Raw genomic sequence first — 19,857 nt, 5'->3', positions numbered from 1 at the left:
AGCAGTTTTCAGCTATTAAGGATACACATCAGGGCTGTAGGTAGCATGGGGCACAGGGGGTCACACCCCTCCCAAATTTGCAATGCCTCCCAAATCTGGCCAAGGGAGAGGTGGGAGGCGGCTGGCCAAGGAGGCAGGGCTGGGGCATGGATAAGGCCCGTCCTCTGTGGGATGTGCATCTGGGCCAGAACCTTCTTGCCCCAGTTTCTGGCCTTGCCCTTGAAGGTGCTTGTATGGGCCTCAAGTTTGCAGCACCTGGCTGCTCCAGATGGGTGGCCTTTGACAAGAAAGCCCCTCCCCTGGCCTGGCCTGCAAGTGTCCCTCTGGCTGAGGCCAGCAGGCATTGTGGCTCCAGGCAGAGGCTGGCCCTGGACAGGTTGCTGGCCTGCCCCCTGTTTGGCCACAGCACCTCCCTCCCCTCCCTCCATGAGCTGCAGACGAATGCCAAGCTCTGGCTCACTACCTTCACACTCTTCATCCAGTACGGCTGCTCCAGCCAACTGCAGGTGAGTATCCCAAACTCCTTCATCCCCTTGCTTGCCCTGTATTTATTTCATGGAAGAGTCCTTACAACTCATGGCGACCCCATGGCATTTTTAATTAAATAACTAACTACATTAGCCAGTGTGCCCCCTCTTTTCCCCTCCCATGAAAAAGGTCCGGCTATGGGTTCAACATTTTCCCCATGCATGACTTATTCCTGCTTTTATTAGCAGTCAATACACTAGCAGCATAATTGGTTTGAAATTGGGGGGATGGTGCATCTTCCCTTTTTACAGTTGCTACATTGGTTTATTTTCTCATAGATGTGCTGTTGCCCATTGGTAATTGTGACAACCCCCCTTTTTATGTTTCATGTGTTACAAGATGGGCCTGGCATGCACATGCGTAACTTATTGTAACTTATTGTCCTTGTGGAAAAATGGCTTCAATTTCACCCCAGTATTTGGATGTTTGGAGTTGCAAACTTATTTTTTAGAAGTTTTCCTGTCAACAAAGAGGATGCAAACAGAGAGAAGTGAATTGCTCCCCCATCTGGTCAGTTGTTTTCAAGGGGCTGGTACTTAATGTTTAGTCATGTAAATGTCACCAGCAGGCAGAGAACAATGAAACAAACCAATAATTGTGACAACCCCCCTTTTTATGTTTCATGTGTTACAAGATGGGCCTGGCATGCACATGCGTAACTTATTGTAACTTATTGTCCTTGTGGAAAAATGGCTTCAATTTCACCCCAGTATTTGGATGTTTGGAGTTGCAAACTTTTCCTGTCAACAAAGAGGATGCAAACAGAGAGCAGTGAATTGCTCCCCCATCTAGTCAATTGTTTTCAAGGGGCTGGTACTTAATGGTTAGTCATGTAAATGTCACTAGCAGGCAGAGAACAATGAAACAAACCAATGAATGTTCCTGTGCCTTCTGAAAGTGCAAGGAAGCAAATGGCCAGGGCAGAGAAAGAAAAAGGTACCAAGCCCACAGGAAGAGCAATGATTGCTCCTGTGTTGCCTTATTGTGATACAGAGATATATTGCTATTAGGTGAATGTCATAATTGGTTTGAAATTGGGGGGATGGTATGGTACATCTTCCCTTTTTACAGTTGCTACATTGGTTTATTTTCTCATAGATGTGCTGTTGCCATTGGTAATTGTGACAACCCCCCTTTTTATGATTCATGTGTTACAAGATGGGCCTGGCATGCACATGCGTAACTTATTGTAACTTATTGTCCTTGTGGAAAAATGGCTTCAATTTCACCCCAGTATTTGGATGTTTGGAGTTGCAAACTTATTTTTTAGAAGTTTTCCTGTCAACAAAGAGGATGCAAACAGAGAGAAGTGAATTGCTCCCCCATCTGGTCAGTTGTTTTCAAGGGGCTGGTACTTAATGTTTAGTCATGTAAATGTCACCAGCAGGCAGAGAACAATGAAACAAACCAATGGGGTTGCTCTATAACAGTCTCCACTAGAATCAAAAGTGCTAACAGATACCGCCCCCAAACTCATGCAAAATAAACATAGTAAAGAGTGTGTGTGCTGGATATCAAGGCATGGGCACCTCTTATAATAATTTATCACTATCAGGGAGCATTAAAAACAAGAAAGCAAAGACTTGCCTATGCAAGGGGGGGAAAACCCTTTTTTTGGGGGGGGCTTGTGTCATATAAAGAGGGCCAAGCGCAAGGGGTGAAGGCTGAGTGGCCAGAAAGAACAATGAATGCTCCTGTGCCTTCTGAAAGTGCAAGGAAGCAAATGGCCAGGGCAGAGAAAGAAAAAGGTACCAAGCCCACAGGAAGAGCAATGATTGCTCCTGTGTTGCCTTATTGTGATACAGAGATATATTGCTATTAGGTGAATGTTTTTTTTTTTAAATGAAACTTTTCTAAAAAGGAAGATAAAAATTCCTCATTACTGAGATAGGTGAAAGAAAGCAAAGGGCGGGGTTATCTCACAGTCTTGATCCAGTCAGAGGAAAGTGGGCAGGAAGTAGGAGGAACCAACAGGAAACATTTTGCATGTGAACCAACGTGACACAGATTTGATTGCTAGAAAATGAATGGGGTAAAAGTGGTCTCTAAAGAACCAGAAAAAAGGGGGGAAATGCAAGGCAAAATCTAGTGGCTCCAGAGAGTGTGTGGAAGACAGGAATAAACTGAAGCAGTAAGGGGGCAGAACCAATGCAGTGATACTGTGACGAAATCCCCTTTGTTTGTAATCAGTCAGTAGGCCAGGATGCATGTACGTATCCATTATCAGGTGACTGCGAAAAAGCCCTTTTGGATTGGAAAAAAATATTGCCGGGAACAGGAGCAGGCACTGCAAGGTCCTCCTATTATCAAAATGTCACAAACTTTGGCTTTGTGGTAAATTTAAGAAAATGTAGAATGGAATGTACATTTACTGGTCAAGTGTTTGGGAAGAGTGGAAAGAAGGCTAAAACTAGGGATGGATGAATACATTTGTGTTTAACTCAAATCAGAAATGCTACTAAATTTCATAACTCTATCATATCAATTTGCAAATTTCAGTTTTTGTTTTGCTTCTCCTTTGTACCAGTTGCAGCTGCAACTTTATTTTGTGTCATTTTCTGCTTCCTTGAGCCGTTTTTTTCTTTTTACATTTCCATTATGTTTAACATTTTGTATCTATTTCATATCAGTGGCATAAATAAAACAAATGACTCAGGAACACTAAGTACAAAGATGGGCAAATGAAAAGGTTCACAACAATAGAAAAATAAAAGAAATTGGTGGATCCCTACCTACACCAAAACACCTCATATTTCTTTGACCCATCTTCTTGTCAAAAACTTAAAAAATTGCCAGAGGACATGGGGATGTTTGCCAAATGCATGCATGTGCGCACTTTCTCACATATTCACAGCCTTGGAGGGAGTCTGTTTAAGCATAGGATTTGATGTAAATAAGCTCCAACAATGCTTCTTGCAAACTTCTCTTCCCAGTCTTTGGCTACCTGTGTTGGAGGTTGATGAGAACTGCAGTGTTCATGACCTCCCTCACTGAACTGGCAATCCCAGCAGTCCAGTGATTTCTGAGTATGTGCCAACAGTAATGATGGATATAGCCAAATGTGCAGATGGGAAATATGCTTGAAATACTCTCCATTTTATATTATAAACAAATAATCAACGTGAGCCTATCTTGAGAGGAAAAAGGCAATGACAGCCAAGTAAGGTCACTTTTTTTATTGTTACTTGTACGGACTATATTACCAGCTAAAAGAAATAGTAGGTTTGACACTGTTTGTTACTTATTTAGGTATTATATCCCTCTTTCTTTCTTTCTTTCTTTCTTTCTTTCTTTCTTTCTTTCTTTCTGTCTGTCTGTCTGTCTGTCTGTCTGTCTGTCTGTCTGTCTGTCTGTATTTATATAGATATTATGCCTCTATTTAGGTATTATCAGGGCTATTTTTGGGCAGGAACGCACAGGAACGGAGTTCTGGCTGGCTTCAGGGTTGGCCACGCCTACGACAAGCAAAACCTCTGTGTGCATGGCTACAGAGGGAAGGCTTGGAGAGCGACCCCCCGCCAGCGATTCTGAGGTGGGTGGCCCAGGAGGGAGTCTGTTTAAGCATAGGATTTGATGTAAATAAGCTCCAACAATGCTTCTTGCAAACTTCTCTTCCCAGTCTTTGGCTACCTATGTTGGAGGTTGATGAGAACTGCAGTGTTCACGACCTCCCTCACTGAACTGGCAATCCCAGCAGTCCAGTGATTTCTGAGTATGTGCCAACAGTAACGATGGATATAGCCAAATGTGCAGATGGGAAATATGCTTGAAATATTTTATATTATAAATAAATAAATAATCAACGTGAGCCTATCTTGAGAGGAAAAAGGTAATGGCAGCCAAGTAAGGTCACTTTTTTAATTGTTACTTGTACGGACTATATTACCAGCTAAAAGCAATAGTAGGTTTGACACTGTTTATTACTTATTTAGGTATTATATCCCTATTTATTTATTTAAGTATTTATATAGATATATATGCCTCTATTTAGTTATTATACCTCTATTTTCTCCATAGAGGGGACCTATGCAGCTCACAACATTGTTCTTCCCTCCTCTATTTTATCCTCACAACGACTCCTGTGAGGTAGGTTAGGATCAGATACAAAATGGTACCTGTGGCCTGTTTACCTTCTACCCATGGCTGAAAAGACCCTAGAGCAGAGTTCTGGGCCTGTGAGCCTCGTATCCAGCACTGAACACACTGAGAGTCCCAGGCAAAGAAACTTTAAACAAAAAAAAAAAACTTTATTGAAATCACTGACACATCATATGCTGGCCTCACTCCCACTCCACACTCAACCTAAGATTTGCCAAACCTAGTTGTATGTTCAGGATGCTGAAGCAGGAGAGCTCCTTGTACAATAGAAGGTAGAACCTTGCCCTGGCCCGTCTTTGCCCCCTCCTTTGTAGGGCTGATGACATGATGGGATGGCTGGCTCTTCTTTCTTTACCTCTTTCTGCCCTTCCCCTTCAGCCTCCCAGTGAAGATGTGCCCACTTCTTCCTAGGTACCAGATGCTTCTTGTGGACAGCCTGATCTGTTTATGCCAGATTCATTGGGCTCCAACAGTTTTGGCTGCTTCAGAGTTCTTCCTCCTGCAGTGCTGTCTAGGGGCAGAGAAATAGGCTTGACTACCCATTGAGGTTTCATGATACAGTAGAGATTTAAACATGGTCCTCCCAGATCCTAAACAACACTCTAAGAACTAAATCATGATGCTGGCTTTCTATTCTAACACCCCCACACACACACGCATGCACACGCACAAATAAATGTTCTGATTTTTAACTTGAATATTTTTTCTTTGCTGAACTGAAAGCAATAGTCTTGCAATTGTCTAGAAATCTGGGGAGCTGGTGCCTTCCTGTTAAACTTCCTGTATGCTTCAGCTGCCTTAATGAATGCATAATGGTTAGGTTTTTTTTTTTTGCTGAACTGAAAGCAATAGTCTTGCAGTTTTCTAGAAATCTGGGGAGCTGGTGCTTTCCTGTTAAATCAGTGTTTTTTTAACTTCCTGTATGCTTCAACTGCCTTAATGAATGCATAATGGTTAGGTCTCTTTTGTACATCTTTTTCCTGTGATGTTTTCAAATTCCACCAGGGAATACAAAAATAACTGCATGCCTTTTGCAAAAGGACAACAGAAAAGCTTTCAGGATCTTTTAAATGTCATCCTAAAATCCTATCATTATTGGGATATTTGGTTAATATAGCAGAGTTTGCCCAGTCATAGAAGCTTGATACTGAGTGCAGTAAAGAAATCTCCTAAGAAATATATTGCCCCCAAAAAGGGTAAGTTTATTCAAGTAGATCCAGCTCACATACAGGTGGCAGTCAAAAGAAGAGAAAGAAGTCTAATCTAAAGAGAACTTTCCCTGTTACAAATGGCCAGCTTGTCCTGCATCATGTGTGTGGGAGACCTGCAGAGACATGTGTCTCCATGGAAGGCCATGTGAGGTGAGAGGACAGAAAGGGGGGGGAGAGGTCAGAGGGCAGCTCCCAGTTTAAGACAAAGAGAGGCATCCCATTCAAGGAAATAGCACCTGTACACACTGCACCCTCCAATGTCCAGGCATGCTGAGTTGCTCACTCCAACAACCTTGTGTAAAAATAATTGCACAGGGGAACACTAAAAAATTGCCAGGAAAGGGAGTGAATCACATAAAGGGAACATGTAATCTAAACGTAATTCCCTAGTTCCGTTTCAGGGCAGCAAAGGGCTTTTATCCTCACTAGCAAGATAATCTTTCTCCCAGACCAAGCCGACTGAAGGCTAGAACATATGCTGTCTGGTACCAGGAATATTTCTTAGCAGAAATATTTCTTGGCAGAACAAGGGCCGCAGAATATTAAACCAATTTTGTGGGATTGGGAAGAGATATGGATCATTCTGACTACTGCTATTTTCCTGCAAGAGTAGGAGGTATGTACTATCAGGGTTATAAACCCACACTGTCATTGCCATTTAAATAAATCCCTTTAGTATTATAAGGAGAGATGTCCAGTAAATAAGATGGAAACGGAATACTTATTGCATACTCTATTACTAATGTTCTAAAGTGCACATGATTCCAGATGGCTGACCAAGGCAGTTTATTGAGGCAAAAATGAACAGGCGTCTAGGTGTATCTTTAACAAGATTCTATTAGGCGAACCTAAACAGCATGATAAAAAGTAGAGACATCACCCTGCCAACAAAAGTCCGCATGGTCAAAGCAATGGTATTCCCAGTAGTCATGTATGGCTGCGAGAGTTGGACTATAAGGAAGGCCGAGCGCCGAAGAATAGATTCTTTTGAACTATGGTGCTGGAGAAGACTCTTGAGAGTCCCTTGGACTGCAAGAAGATCAAATCAGTCACTCCTAAAAGAAATCAACCCTGACTGTTCCCTGGAAGGCCAGATAATGAAACTGAAGCTCAAATACTTTGGCCACCAAATGAGAAGGGAGCACTCACTGGAGAAGACCCTGATGCTAGGAAAGATTGAAGGTCAAAGAAGATGGGGACGGCAAAGGATGAGATGGTTAGACAATGTCATAGATGCAACAAACATGAAATTGAGCAAACTTCAGAGGACGGCGGAAGACAGGAAGGCCTGGCGAGATCTGGTCCATGGGGTCGCGAAGAGTCGGACTCGACTGTGCGACTGAACAACAATTATTTTACAACTTTCAATGAACAACAGCCCACTTTGTCAGATGTTCCAGTCCATGAAAGCTGGAATATAATCTTTTTAAAGTGACACTAGACTCTTCTTTATTTTGAAATTGTATAGATCATCATTTAGTGACAGAAGACTGAATCAGAGTACTTCTTGTCAAACAATATAACTATGGTTTGGATCCAGTGATTCCTCTTCCATAGGGTCCAAAGACTCCCTTCTAAATTTGTTTAATTATTTAATTACTTCATTTATACCTTTCTTTCTTTCCAACAGGGACGCAAAACTGTCTCCTCTCCTCTATTTTATCCTCACAACACTTCTGAGGTAGGGTAGACTGACAAGTGTGTGACTGTCCCAAGGTCAGTCAGCAAGCTTCCATGGCAGAGTTATGCAGACTTTATGGTAATGTTCCATTTCATTCATGTGAACAAGAGCTCACCAGTCATGCATTTAGGAAGCATGATATATGGGATTGCCATATGGTGTGAAAAGGGCAACAAGTGGATTTCTCACACAGTATATCCTTTGTTCACATGAACCAGACTTCTGATTTTCTGGAGTTCTGTTTTGTGTGAATACATGCTGTACATGCAAGGAAAATCCATGCATTTCCCAGTTCATTTGTTATGAGAACTCTTGTATTAGGTACATCATGGGGACCCATGTGCTCTTGATATATAAGACTGGTAGGCTTCTGCACATGAACTGGAACACTACTGTAATATATAAAGAGGGTTTGTATCTTCTGCTGATGGAACAAGCCACGTTCTCTTTGAAATTTCACCTCCTCAGCTCCTTCATCTTGCCAATCCATTGCTTCCCATTAACAAGGAAGATAAGTTGGATGGGATGCAAGAGAAAAAGGTAAATCATGGAGGTCCGTAGAACCCACTGGTACTCCTGATCACTTCATTAAGCATTCTGAGTTCTCAGATTTCAGCTTTAATGAAACAAGCTTTTAAAAACAATTTATTCTCAGAAAACTAAATTTGTTCAAGCTGGAGTCCAAGGTGAGCTGAGTGAATATGCTCATTTCTGCAAGGAACTGTTGTGTATAAGTGGCACATGTACAATGGAATGTCTAGGAAAGAAAACACATGGAAGATTATTCAAAGATTAGGAAAAAACCTTGCATCATGGAGGAGGAAAGCTTCTATGATCTATGTGTTTTTGACCCCATTTAATAAGCAGCGATTTTCACAGTTCAGTGGCAAGCCTGCTGCGGTAACATCTACATTATTTTTTGTATCAGACAGCTGTTTATACCTTGTATCTGGAGGTCTATCTCAGTAATATATTGAACACTTTTAATATATATGTGTTTTCCTAGAATGGCAAATCTAATGTAAAATCCAAGTTAATAAAACTGCTAGAGGTGCTTTTAAATTGCATTCATTCTGTATCGTCAAAACAATTTTGATGTTGGATACACATGAAAGCTTATTATGTGATACAGACAGTTTATTCTCTTGATAGAGATTGGGGTTGATATACCAGATTGTGTGTGATCAGTGTCTGTAGGGTATATTTTTTATGGATTAGATATTGGCATTCTAAAGTCACCTCCAGATTTCAGCCCTATGAACAGAAAACGTCCCCCAAACAGGAAGTATTTCATTTAAAGAGGTAGTTCTGGTAGCAGAGTATTTTAGCTGCTATAGCTGTCCAGGTACATCCCTTCTTCATTTCTGTAATTATGGGCTACTAGCATATGGATTTAGAGTGTTTATTGCCCAAGAGTTGTGAAACCCAGAAGTACCTTAAATATTTGGAAAAGGTGCTTTACTGCTGGAAAGACAATTAACTTCTGCTGAACTGGAAAAAGCAAATGACTGACTTTCATTTGAGCTTTTAAGTTTTACGTTTCTGTTGTAAACGCTTTTTAAAATATTTAAAAGAAAAACAAAGACACTAGGAACTCTGTACACAGAAGTTCTAGCACCTTGCCCTTTTTTCAGACATTATGCTGAAAATGTGAAAAACAGGTCTGCAAATAATGAATATACCTACTTTCTATGCTTTCAAAACCCAATTTAGATGAAAAATTGTGTTTGTGAACACATGGGAAAAGGAATAGGAATCACATATCCTGGCCCCACCTTGACCTTCCCGCGTTGAGTTGAACCTATGCACAGAAGCTATCCAGAACAAGCTGTATGCATATATCTTCTCTAATCTTATCTGTCGTGCTGTTGTGAAATGTAGTGCTACAGACGATTATAAAATATCTCAATACGTGCTTTTCACTTTGGAGAAAGCTTTGAGCTCACTCAAAGAGACTTTTTGCAGCGTTCATTGCAAAATTTGGATAAATATTTTGGTATTTGGCAACCTTGTGCTTGGAAATATCTGTTGAACTTCCTGAGGAAGACACTGAAACAGGAGGATATCTGGACCGCTGTTGGAGGAAGACTGAGCACTTATTCAAAATAGACTTAAAGGAGTCCTCCCTCTTAAAACTTTTGTATAATTAAGGAGGACTGATATTAATAAAGGGGTTGTGCAATATCTTTTGTGATATATGAAGAGACGATACTTAGATGTTTTGATATATGATTCTTTCTATGTATTAAGGCTTATATGATAAATAATGTATGGTGAATGAATTGTAAAAATATAAAACAAAAATATATAAAAATTATTTGAGATACTTTATAATCATCTGCAGCACGGTATTTGCTGATTTTTGGTATTTCCTACTTCCTGTGGGTTCTACTTTGGTTTTGTGAGTTGTTAAATGTAGAGCATTTTGTGTTTTTCAGAACTGGAAACCGTGCCCTATTTATTTTTAAACTCTTTTCCTTCCTTTTTAAATTGTGATTATGTTTATGAATTTCAGTGGCTTCCCTGTGTAATCTGACATGCTAATTGGATGTGTTGTCCAGCATTTCAGTGTCTTGGAATAAAATACTGTGTCCTGTTTGAGTTAGACTATGTTCAGCCACTGCTGATTTTTCAGGTTGGCCAAGTCTGCAGTATCATTCATGTTCTTTTATTCTTGTCTGGATGCTATGTTGTGTGGTCCCGATGTAAACCTGTCCACATCTGCAGGGTATGCGGTATACTCCTGCAGAAGTGAGGGGGTCTTTTCTGTCTTTTGATGAAAACTCTGTACAAAGGAGACACTAACCCTAATCAGCAAATTAACCATATAATAAGAATACAGTGAAATAAGATATTACCAGGGATACTCAGATGGCAAGTAAGGATGATAAAATAGAGGCAAAATGCAGGCAACTGGATGGAGAGTTTCCTTGTACAGAGACCGCATCATGTGGGCATACATTTGGTTTGTACTTAGGTTGTGGGTACTGGCTTGTTGGGATGGGCTAGCGGAGGGAAAGGCACATGATTCCATTCCCCAGCTCTGCACATTCAATGGATGATTCTTATTGGTCTGAACAGGCCTAGGAATGAAAGAATTTGACTTTAATGTAATCAAATACAGTCTAGCACTTTCTTGATTGATTTTGCCAGCTCGTTTAAAAAGTGTATTCCGAAACTGTCGATGTGCTATTATTAATTACTGGAATATTTTTTTTATCCTGAAGGAATGTTATTTTTAGCAACCTCAGATGACTGGCATTAGGTAAAATTGCTCATTTTATGAGTTCTTACTGAAACAATGTTTGAATCTTCCTTTTTCCCAGCACCCATATACTTGCTAATAGGAAGTATATTGAGTTTAGAAAGCTGATTGCTTCAGTTATTCTTTTCTTGACCTCAGCAATTATTTAAGTAGGTGCAAATATTTTTTTCCTATAGTGAAAAATATATAACAATTTCTGAAAGGAGTGTAATGAATTGCAAAGGTCCCCCCTTTAGCTAGTTGCCAAAGCGTAACCTTATAGTTTAATGGAAAATGTTAGCTAACTTGATTTCAAAATGCTGTGACCTAGAAGCCTGACACTCTGAGTTACAATTTCTTGGTAGGGAGTAAATGGGAATTGTTTTGATAGATTTCAGAGCTTATTCAATTTTCTGAGCAACAAATTGCATTGTGAGGATTTTAGTTGAGTGAAGAATATCGTAATTTATGAGTCTGAACTTGCTCTGCTCATGATGTTAAAGGACACAAAATATATACTACTTTGTGCAAGTAAGTGATAGGTAGGCAAAGAAGTGGTGAAATTGTGTATCTTATGACATTTTTGGCTGAAATTCAATCTCCATATTAGATGGGATCAGTCGTAAGATTAAAAAAACCCTCTTCATTAAAAGGAAACGTATTTATAGTGCTTACCATTTAAAAATGGATTTCTGTACAAATGTGATTATCCACAACTAGATGAAAGAAACTATGGAGAAGTTGGCAGCTCAGCTCAGATAATCACAATTCTGTTAAGAGCTTTGTTTTCCTTCTCTAAATGTTGATTAACCAAAAATCTGGATAAGTTGTGCAATGAGAAACCCTCTGCTCATCTGGGAAGCTCATTTTAGAGACCCATGATCAGGTCAAGGCTAAACCACAGAGTTTAACGATGTGGGAGGAAGGTATAGAATGCTTTACATACTGAAATATGCTATTATAAATGATAATGGGTTGGATCCAGGCTACTGGGAGTAGAGCAGAGCTTTTGGCAGGAATATTTGTCACTTCTTCCTATCTGCAGCCCTTTGCGCCTGTGGAAATCTGGTCTTCAATAGATTCTTCTACAAGAGGGTGGAGATTCTTACCTCCTCCATAGCCCTCTGCACCACATTCCATGCAGTTCTTGAGGCTCCCCTGACACTCTGGAACAGTTCTGTAGGGTTAGGTGCAAAAGGAGAGGAGCAAGGCAGCAACTATCCCTTCCATGATCTCCACTTCACTCATGTATCTAAAGAAGTGAGTGGTGACTCTCAAAAACTCTTCCCTGCAAATATTTTTTGTTAGTCTTTAAGGTACTACTGGACTCTTACTCTCCTCTACTGCTATAGACAGACTAACACAGCTACTAGGGCTCTTTTTGTAGCAGGAGCTCCGTTGCATATTAGGCCACACACCCCTGATGTAGCCAGTCCTCCAAGAGCTTACAGTAGCCCCAGTAAGAAGAGCTCTGTAAGCTCTTGGAAGATTGGCTACACTAGGGGTGTGTGGCCTAATATGCTACAAAAAGGGCCCTGCAGCTACCCATCTTGACCACTCATGTTAGTTTGCATTCAAGCTAATAACAATTATTAAAAATAATTTATAATGAACTATTTTTGAACTAACACTATGAAAGGCTGTGCTATGGCTTACAATTTTGAATTTTGATGTATCATAACAACTAGGGTTGCCAGGTCCACTTACTTGGGCGGTGGGAGGCTCCCGACATCCTTCCTGGAGACCGGAAGTGATGTTGGGCAACTTCCAGTTAAACTGGAAGTTCAGGCCTTGACACAATGACATCACCTGGAAGTGACAGCATCATGTTGGAGGTGTTAGAGGTGATGCTCTGGTTTTTGGGCGACCATAGAGTTTTTCCCACAAACCTGAGCATTGTCCCCCGATGTGATGATGTCACTACTGGGTGATGTCATCATGTTGGGACCTGCAGTTCCAGTTTTACCGGAAGTAGCCCAGGAAGGTCAGTTGGGGGTAGAATTTCCACCCGCCAGCCAGGTGGCTGGTGGCAGGCAAGAGCCCAGTGAAAGCAGGGGATCCCCCACCCCCACCCCCACCAGGGGACTGGGTAAGCTAATAACAATTATGTTTACATAGTACCATCAACAGGCATGGAGTAAGATGATATTAACAGTCAATAAAGCTAACAGGCATATCAGAAACAATAATACAATAACACATAGTTAATACACTGTAGGCCCAGTAATTAGTCCAGGTTACCTTTACCCTGAGATTTTATTCATAAACAGTAGTATTAAATTTTCCTACAGCTCATCTACCTGGACCACTATGCATATGGATTCTATTCATATTCTCCAGTATTTGGACTGAGTGTTTTAATGTTTAATGTTGTTGTTGTAAGTTGTTTAAATTTCGTACATGGTTTGGTACCCTGTACCATAAAGGGCGGCTTACACTAATTGGTAAATTTTATTGATGAATTGCAGCTGTGGGGAGCCCCGATTTAGACTGCAACCATAGTGTGAGGTTAACTTTCTCTCCATGCCATTTTCCAACATGAAATTGGTTACCTCAGAGCTGCTATTTGCCCCATTAGGAGAAAGAGAGGTCAAGGCTCTCCTAGCACTGGGTCCCAGAGGTTTTCGAAGTTTACTGCTTCTGAATCGTGTGAAGTTTCCTTCACTAACCATGGCTAATAGCCATTGATGTACCTATCTTCCATGAATCTGTCTAACCCCTTTTAAAGCCCTCCATACTCTTGATCATCACTACTCTCACTGGCAGTGAATTCCATAGTTTAATTAAAAAGGTAAAGGTAAAGGTTCCCTTGCTCGAAAGCCAGTCGAATCCAACTCTAGGGTTGCGGTGCTCATCTCTGTTTCAAAGCCGAAGAGCCTGCGCTGTCCGATACTTGTTGAGTAAAGGAATATTTCCTTTTGTCTGCCCTGAACCTATTGCCCATCAACTTGATTTGGTGCTTCCAAATTCTCGTATTCTGGAAGAGAGAGGAAAAAGCTCCCACTATCAACTTTCTCCATCTCATGCATAGTTTTATAAACCTTTGTCATGACCCCCCTTAGCCTAAACACCCCAAACTCTCCAGCCTTTCCTCAAAGGAAAGGTGCTTCAGTCCCCATATCATCTTGGATGTCCTCTTCTATGCTTTTCTAGGCTCCACAATATCCTTTTTGAGTTATGGTGACCAGTGCTGTATGCAGTATTACAAATGAACTCATATCATGGCTCTGCACAAGGCCATTATACTATTCACTGTTTTATTTTCAGTCGCTTTCCTAATAATCCCCAACATGGGGTTTGCCTTCTTTGCTTCTACTGCACAGTGTGCACAATTGAGGTCCACATTTTTTTAAACTATCCATTGTAACTCCATGATCTCTTTCTGTTTTTGTCTCAGACTGTTCATGACCCATCAGCATATATCCAAAGTTGGGTTTTTTGCTCCAACGTGCATCACCTTACATTGATCAATACTGAGCTTCATTTGCCATGTTGTTGTCCATTCACACAATTTATTTATTTATTTTATTCAATTTTTTATTTTTTACCACTGTCTGCAAACTTGACCACTACACAACTCAATCTCAATCCCGAACTATTTATGAACAAGTTAAATAGCACTGGTCCCTTGTGGTACCCTGTTGCTCACTTGCCAGCATTGTGAGAACTGTCCATTTCTTCCTACTCTCTACTTCCTGTTGTTTCAGAAGTTTTTTAATCCATGAAAGGACCTGTCCTGACTGCAAAGCTTACTCATGAATCTTTGGAAAGAGGTACCTTGTCTTCTAGAAGTCCAAATATATGATGAACAACTGGATTTCCTTTATCCACATGCTTGTTAACCGGCACAAAGAACTAGTGAGGCAGGACATCTCTTTGCAGAAGTCATGCTCATTTTCTATCAGCAGCCTTTGTTCCTCAACATGCTTAATAATTACATATTTAATAACAGTTTCTACTGATTTAGGTGAAACAGGTTGAGAATATAGCATGAGGGAAAGGGTTAAACTTTTCCCCCTTCTCTCTGTATGCCATGGCCCAAGTGGGGAGTGTGATGACCTGATGAGGCCCCAAAGGTTTGCAAGCCTCACCAGGTTGTCAGTATGGTCCCTGGGAATAAACAGAACAGAAAAAACACCGATATAGAAAAACGGGGGGGAAATTACTTTTAAACACACCTGCAGACCAAATGTTTATGCCACTCTGTCCCTTGCTTAAAGGACTGTTGCCAAGATGTTCACTCTCCCTATTAAAACAAAAACGCACCCCAACCCTGCTGGAGAACGGCCTGATAGTAGCTACCACTTGATGCTGGAATAGGACTGCCTCAGGTTGCTTCTCAGTTTTCCCTGTTGAGGCACTCTTCCCATCTTGAAAAGTGGACTCAGCCACAGATCTTCTAGCATCTTCCTGTTTCTCCTCAGTGGTGAAATCCTCCTTGCCTCTGACTCACCCATCTCTTAGAAGGCCTTGGCTGCTGACATTCTTCCTGAAGATCCTCTGCCTTCCAACCACCTTCCAGCCTATTCTCTGCTGCCTCTCTCAGCCACTGCTTCTCTAAACTGGCACCTATACCCTCCCATGAAGGTTCCATCCAATCAGGTGCTGACACTTGTTCTTACTGGCTCTGGAATCCAGACTTTAGGAGGCCCTCATAGCATCCTTCTTAAATGAAGCTCTGTTCTGAGCCTGAAAACCCTTCATTGACTTTTTAACCTCCTCTTAGCAACAGTCCCTTGCTTTGCCAACTGAAAATACATTGTAACAAACTGAACAGAGCAGCAGTAACAACTTCAAGACTAACAGAATTTTGGCAGGGTATGACCTTTTGTGGGTCACTGTTCACTTCTTCAGATACTGAAGATATTGAATATTCAGATACTGAATATCATTTTGTGAGTCACTGCTCTCTTCTTCAGATACTCTATGTTGGGTTTGTGGGGCTACCAATGCCAATTTTATACATATTTGGTGGGAGTGTAGGAGAGCAGCAGAGTTCTGGAATATAATTACTACAGTTATCTCTAAAGGTATAAGGAAAAGAGCTACCATTATCCCCTAAGGTTTTGTTGTTGTTGTTAAATCATGTAGAATTATCTTCTAAAGATGTTTGTGAATTTGTTCTTAATGCCATAACATCTGCAAGGCTAATTTTTGTTCAGAATTGGAAGAAGAACCTAATCCTGAAGAAAGAGGATTGGTCAGAGAAATTAGTAGAATGTATTTGTCTGTGTAAATTAACTTGTCTACTACATGGCCAAAGGTCTGATAAATTTGTAAAATGGAATGCTTTCCTGCCTAGAACGAGAAATCAATTTTGAGCTTGTATAACTGATGCTTTATAATAGCATTGTAGTTTGAATTTCAGAACTTTGTCTGTATTAGTTTTATTTTTATATTTTAATTGAAAATAAACTAAAAAAGAAAAAAGGATTACAGAAATCTGAAATCAAGCAGAAATCTGACACAAAGGTAAAACAAAGCATAAATATTAACATGATATGTTAAACAGTGCAGAAATTTCTGTTTTAGTGGTATTTCTATATTATAACTGTTTTAATGGTACTACTTTTCCACTGGAAACATCATACATGTGCTGTGGTTTAATTTTGTTGTGACTAGAGAACCATATTCGATGTGTCACATCTTCATTTTTAGCCTAAACAATTATATTTTATTTTAGAACTGAAACATGAAATCCATGTATGGAGACTGACTGCACAGCGAATTAACCCTGCCAGCAGAGAAGAAACTGCTGTTAAGTGCCTTTTAATGCAAAAAGTTTTGGCACTAGATATGTTGCTGAGGAAAAAATTGACAACGTTCCATAGGTAGGACTTATCTCAGTTCCATTCAAACTATCTTTTACATAAAACCAACACCTCTGGTGAGAGCATGGATTATGCTTATCGTGTACATTATTTAAACAATAAATATGAGATTAGAGCTATGTAAAAAGGCTAGTTCACTTATGATGTGTTATCTGTATAAACCTAAGATTTAAGTTTAGCCCTAAAATTTAATATGTAAAATACATTTGGAAGCATGTGTTATAAAGTTAAGAGCGAGGGACCTGTGAAGACTTGTGTATGGTAAAAATATAATTCCCCCACTACCTTCCCATTCTATCTACACATGCCCTTCATTCTGCTTCCTCACAGCCCCTTCCACCCTTTCTCTACTTTCTCTTTCTCAGGCCTTCATCATCTGCTACTTTTCTTAAACTTTGTCCCTTTCGCTTTCTGCTTCTTCCCTTTCTGTGCTTTTTCTCCTCCCACCCTAAACTTCCTCCTATATTCCTTTTTTTTTACTTTCCTGCCTGCTCTTTCCTCTCCCAAGGAATGAAATGGTGCTGTAGGAATAAATTTTACTCACTCTATGTACTCCAATGCACTTTCTCAGAGGGATCTATATAAACATTAAAAAGAAACAAAAACTATAAGATTTATTTCTCAATACTTTTATTTCCCAATACTAAAAGATGAGTGTCATGATCTGGGCTGTGCTACCAGAGGCCTACTAGGCCCAGGGAGTGGATGACTTTCCATGCAACTGTGCTGCTCAAACCAGTGAACAACAGCATCAGCAACTGGAACCTAACACTACTGGGAAAACTGAAGAGGTGGCATTTCCAAAGCCCTTTGAAAGTAGTTCCACAGCTGGAGCAGAAAAGCCAAGAGTTGTGAAGCCGCCTGAAGAGGAAGCGAAGAACAATAGGCTGACTTGGGTAAATGACCATCAGAGTGGAGGAAAAGAGAGCCAGTTGTTCCTCAAGACTGAGTTTGCAGTGCCAGTACAAAATTCCATTAGTGTTAATCACACAAGTCAACCTGACACCAGCAGGAGAAGAGAATTTGATGAAGACTCTCTGGAGAGCTTTAGTAGCATGCCAGATCCAGTGGATCCTACTACTGTAACGAAAACATTCAAACCAGAAACAGGCAGTGATCTTTCTGTGTTTGAAGCTTTGAGAGACACCATTTATTCTGAAGTAGCTACATTGATATCTCAAAACGAAGCTCGCCCTCATGTCCTAATTGAGCTTTTTCATGAACTTCAGGGGCTAAATTCAGACTATTTGAGACAAAGAGCACTGTATAGCTTACAGGATATAGTAGCCAGGCATCCATCTGAAGCCAACACAAAAGGAGAATGTCCAAAACCTCTGAACTCAAAGGCGGGGTTCAGACTCAATTTAGAACTTACTCCCAGAGAAAGCCTTGCCGCTACTGATGATGAGACATTAGAGAAGAGTTTTGACCCAGGAGAATCTGCAGTGCATTAACCTGACGTTGTATTCTCTTTAATGTTGATCAGAATACTGTTTTACTGTTTTGTTATTGTTTTTATATGTTAATGTTGAGTGAGTTGAAATAGCACACCACAGCCCAAATCTCATGTGCAGACCGCATCAATGGGGATCTGGGGCTGGACCCCATGATTTGGTCTGGTGGGGGGTGTCATGATCTGGGCTGTGCCACCAGAGGCCTACTAGGCCCAGGCATCCTGGTTAACAGTAGGTGAGGCTGGGCCTAAGACTCCTAGAAGCCCCTGAGAGGTTTTGGAGCCAAAATTGACCAATAGGAAAAGAGGGCTTGGAATAAAAGATCTGGTGCAGCAGGAAAAGGTGTTCTTCTTCTTAGGAGACAGCCAGATGGGACAGAGGCTGCTGTGGGGAAGAGACCCTCATCCTGAGGGAAGGGTGAATAGTCTAGTGCCACTTGAAATAGTGAGCTAGGGGAAGGCTTTCCAGTACGGCACGTCGATGGTTGGATGCTCAGTTTGGTCCGAGCCGCCCGAACCACTTTCATTTTGTTTCGAGCCTCCCGGTTGTCGGGAGAGTTCGACCAGCCCTCCTGGAAAGAGGGCTGGAGCAGGGGGCGCCTTTTTTGGCCCCTCCCACAACTGGCAATGTGGGGGGGGGTGACCAGAACTGCCCCGAAGCAGGGACGATCGACGGGGAAAGAACATGGCTGCCATGTTCTTCCTAGACGCTGACCATCCAATTTTCTTTTAACTTCTGGGATTACAAAAGAAATAGAAAGTACATTGTAAAAGAAAAGAAAAAGATCTGTGCACGAGGGATTTTGGAAATATTTCTCTTCTGTCTTTGGATACTGGACTAAATACCCCCAAGCAGTTAGCTCCAACAATGAAGAACGATGAATGACCCTGTGAAAAATGGAAGATGTGGCTTTGAATTGGAAATTGGTGAATATAAAACTGCAAGACATCTGATTGAAGTTCAGAGGGAAAAAGAAATGTTAGAAAGAGGAGAAAAAAAGGGAAAGACAAAAATTATGTTGGATGTTGGCTGTGGGGTTTTTCTTAGGTTTTGGATACAAATGGCTTATAAGGAAAAAATGGAGCTTCTTAATGTGAAATTGGCATAAATGCAATTAATGGGCAATTTAATTGGGTAGTTTGAGTTACAGATGTTCTATTGATTTATTTAAGTTTTCTTTTCATTGGTATTTGATGAGTATCGATGGATTTAGGTATATGAATGGATTTGGGTAGGTGTCAGCACAGAAGAGGGGGTAGAGGTAAGGAACTTAGTAAGCTAAGTAAAGCAGGTATATCAGGGGATTTCTTTTTTGGTTTGTTTTAAGAGGAGAAAAAAGGGAAACACAAAAATTATGTTGGATGTTGGCTGTGGGGTTTTTTTTAGGTTTTTGGATACAAATGGCTTATAAGGAAAAAAATGGAGCTTCTTAATGAGAAATTGGCATAAATGTAATTAATGGGCAATTTAATTGGGTAGTTTGAGTTTTTTGTTGTTGTTCAGTCGCACAGTCGAGTCCGACTCTTCGCGACCCCATGGATTTTTAGAATATAAAATTGATTTAGCAGTAAGAAATGAAATACCAATCAATTAAGGTAGTTGTGTGGTAGATTTCTTGTTATCAGAATATAAAATGAATTTGAGGTAATAGTAAGAAATGAAATATCAATTATGTTAAGTTAACTGTGTGCTTTTCTAAAGTATATGGATGCCTTAAGAGAAGGTGAAAATGTTTGAACAGGCATGTTAACAAAATATTAGTAAAATGGAAAAAAAAGAAAAGAGGGAAAGTGTGGTTATAAAATTATAA

At 40.5% G+C, this 19,857-nt stretch overlaps 1 protein-coding gene across 1 annotated transcript in view; it reads left to right on the top strand.

Moving 5' to 3' along the window:
* The window catches only part of OCA2 (OCA2 melanosomal transmembrane protein), a 205,010-nt gene that overhangs the window by 103,497 nt on the left and 81,656 nt on the right, over nt 1-19,857 (top strand). The window contains exon 16 of the mRNA XM_015410957.1: nt 16,446-16,593. Within this exon, the coding sequence (XP_015266443.1) occupies nt 16,446-16,593 (148 nt within the window). The remainder of the gene's footprint in view (nt 1-16,445; nt 16,594-19,857) is intronic.

This window comes from Gekko japonicus, unplaced genomic scaffold (assembly GCF_001447785.1).
Source record: "Gekko japonicus isolate JY-2015 unplaced genomic scaffold, Gekko_japonicus_V1.1 scaffold244, whole genome shotgun sequence".
Classification (NCBI taxonomy): Eukaryota; Metazoa; Chordata; class Lepidosauria; order Squamata; family Gekkonidae; genus Gekko; species Gekko japonicus.
This window is presented reverse-complemented; position numbering and strand designations above follow the sequence as displayed.